Source organism: Tachyglossus aculeatus, chromosome 1, assembly GCF_015852505.1.
Source record: "Tachyglossus aculeatus isolate mTacAcu1 chromosome 1, mTacAcu1.pri, whole genome shotgun sequence".
Lineage (NCBI taxonomy): Eukaryota > Metazoa > Chordata > Mammalia > Monotremata > Tachyglossidae > Tachyglossus > Tachyglossus aculeatus.
In genome coordinates, this window is record NC_052066.1 from 18,651,557 (window position 1) to 18,653,731 (window position 2,175).

At 49.9% G+C, this 2,175-nt stretch overlaps 1 protein-coding gene across 1 annotated transcript; it reads left to right on the forward strand.

Moving 5' to 3' along the window:
• The first annotated feature begins 798 nt into the window (after positions 1 to 798).
• Positions 799 to 1,958, forward strand: TMEM177 (transmembrane protein 177). Its single transcript, XM_038744484.1, has 2 exons — positions 799 to 1,173; positions 1,688 to 1,958. Exons 1-2 carry the CDS (start codon positions 919 to 921, stop codon positions 1,919 to 1,921), a joined length of 489 nt encoding a protein of 162 aa, XP_038600412.1. The 5' UTR covers positions 799 to 918; the 3' UTR covers positions 1,922 to 1,958.
• Positions 1,959 to 2,175: the final 217 nt, after the last annotated feature.

A 2,175-nucleotide genomic window follows, 5' to 3' on the forward strand; every position in this document is an offset into this window, starting at 1 on the left:
TTATTGAGCGCTTACTGTGTGCAGAGCACTGTACTAAGCGCTTGGGAAGTACAAGTTGACAACATATAGAGACAGTCCCTACCCAACAGTGGGCTCACGATTATTATTGTGTCGTAACAATAGTAGTAATTGTGGTATTTGCCATTTATTGGTGGCCGAATGCTAAGCCACTAGGCCATGCTGCTTCTCAGTTATTATTGTGTCATAACAATAGTAGTAATTGTGGTATTTGCCATTTATTGGTGGCCGAATGCTGAGCACACTGCATCACCCTGCCTCGCTCCCTTTGTTCAGCCCCCTCTCTCAGCCCCCCAGCCCTTACATACACACAGATCTGTAACTTATTTGTTCCTATTAACGTCCGCCCCCTACCCCCTTCTGGCTTAATCAGTCAATCAATCAGTCAATCAATCGTATTTATTGAGCGCTTACTGTGTGCAGAGCACTGTACTAAGCGCTTGGGAAGTACAAGCTGGCAACATCTAGAGACAGTCCCTACCCAACAGCGGGCTCACAGTCTAGAAGGGGGAGACAGAGAACAAAACCAAACACACTAACAAAATAAAATAAATAGAACAGACAGGTCCAAGTAAAATAAATAAATAGAGTAATAAATATGTACAAACATATATACAGGTATATATATATAATGCTCTTCCCTCTAGACTGGAAGCTGACTCTGAGCCCACTGTTGGGTAGGGACTGTCTCTTTATGTTGCCAACTTCCCAAGCGCTTAGTACAGGGCTCTGCACATAGTAAGCGCTCAATAAATGCGATTGATGATGATGATGATGACTGTGGGCAGGGACCGTGTCCGGAGGTCCCGGGGGAAGCGAGGCGCGTGGGCAGGTAACCCCGGGGCGCTTCTCTCCTGATCTCTTCCCATCTCGCGTCGCAGCCGGGCCGGGGAGACGACGATGGCGGGCCCTTTTCGGTGGAAGGCCGCGGTGCTCGTGCAGACCTCCAAGAGGGACCCGCTGGCGGCCGCCTGCGCGGGACTGTTCGCGGCCAAAGCGTCCCACCACCTGCTTCCCAACCGGACTTCGAGGCCCATCTACGAGCACTGGCCGCGGGGCCGGCCCGTCCGGCTCCCTGAGGTCCTGCTGAGCCGCTTCCAGGAAGTCCTGCGGGATGCGGGGCTGGCGGCGGGGCGGGATTATACCTGTATATATGTATATATGGTTGTACGTATTTATTACTCTATTTATTTTACTTGTACATTTCTATCCTCTTTATTTTATTTTGTTGGTATGTTTGGTTCTGTTCTCCGTCTCCCCCTTTTAATCAATCAATCAATCAATCAATCAATCGTATTTATTGAGCGCATACTATGTCCAGAGCACTGTACTAAGCACTTGGGAAGTACAAATTGGCAACACATAGAGACAGTCCCTACCCACCAGTGGGCTCACAGTCTAAAAGGGGGAGACAGAGAACAGAACCAAACATACCAACAAAATAAAATAAATAGGATAGAAATGTACAAGTAAAATAAATAAATAAATAAATAAATAGAGTAATAAATATGTACAACCTTTTAGACTGTGAGCCCACTGTTGGGTAGGGGCCGTCTCTATGTGTTGCCAATTTGTACTTCCCAAGGGCTTAGTACAGTGCTCTGCACATAGTAAGCGCTCAATAAATACGATTGATTGATTGATTGATTGATTGACCCACTCCCTAGAGTACCGCCTGGACCGGACCGCCGCCGCCATCTCCCCCGGCTACGCCCGCGGCGGGCCGGAGTTTGACGACAGGACCTTGGCCTGCAACCGGAGCCTCCGCGGCCCGACGGGCAAGCGAGGGGAGGAACCGTACGGTCCCAGCGGCAACCTCTTCCCCCGGCCCTGGTTCGGAATTCAACACGCCCCGTACACCTCCAGGAGAGACCGGATCAATAATAACGATGGTGTTTGTTAAGCACTTACTATGTGCAAAGCACTGTTCCAAGTGCTGGGGGGGATACAAGGCGATCAGGTTGTCCCACGTGGGGCTCACAATCTTAATCCCCATTTTACAGATGAGGTAACTGAGGCCCAGAGAAGTGAAGTGACTTGCCCAAAGTCACACAGCTGACGATTGGCAGAGCCGGGATTTGAACCCATGACCTCTGACTCCAAAGCCCAGGTTCTTTCCATTGAGCCATGCTGCTTCAGGGATCAAGGGGGCCCTGG

Bases quoted from the DNA above. Each gene is read 5' to 3' on its own strand.
- TMEM177 (XM_038744484.1), top strand. From the start codon at position 919: ATGGCGGGCCCTTTTCGGTGGAAGGCCGCGGTGCTCGTGCAGACCTCC. The intron at 1,174-1,687 runs GTATATATGGTT...CACTCCCTAGAG, and splicing joins GGGATTATACCTGTATATAT to TACCGCCTGGACCGGACCGC.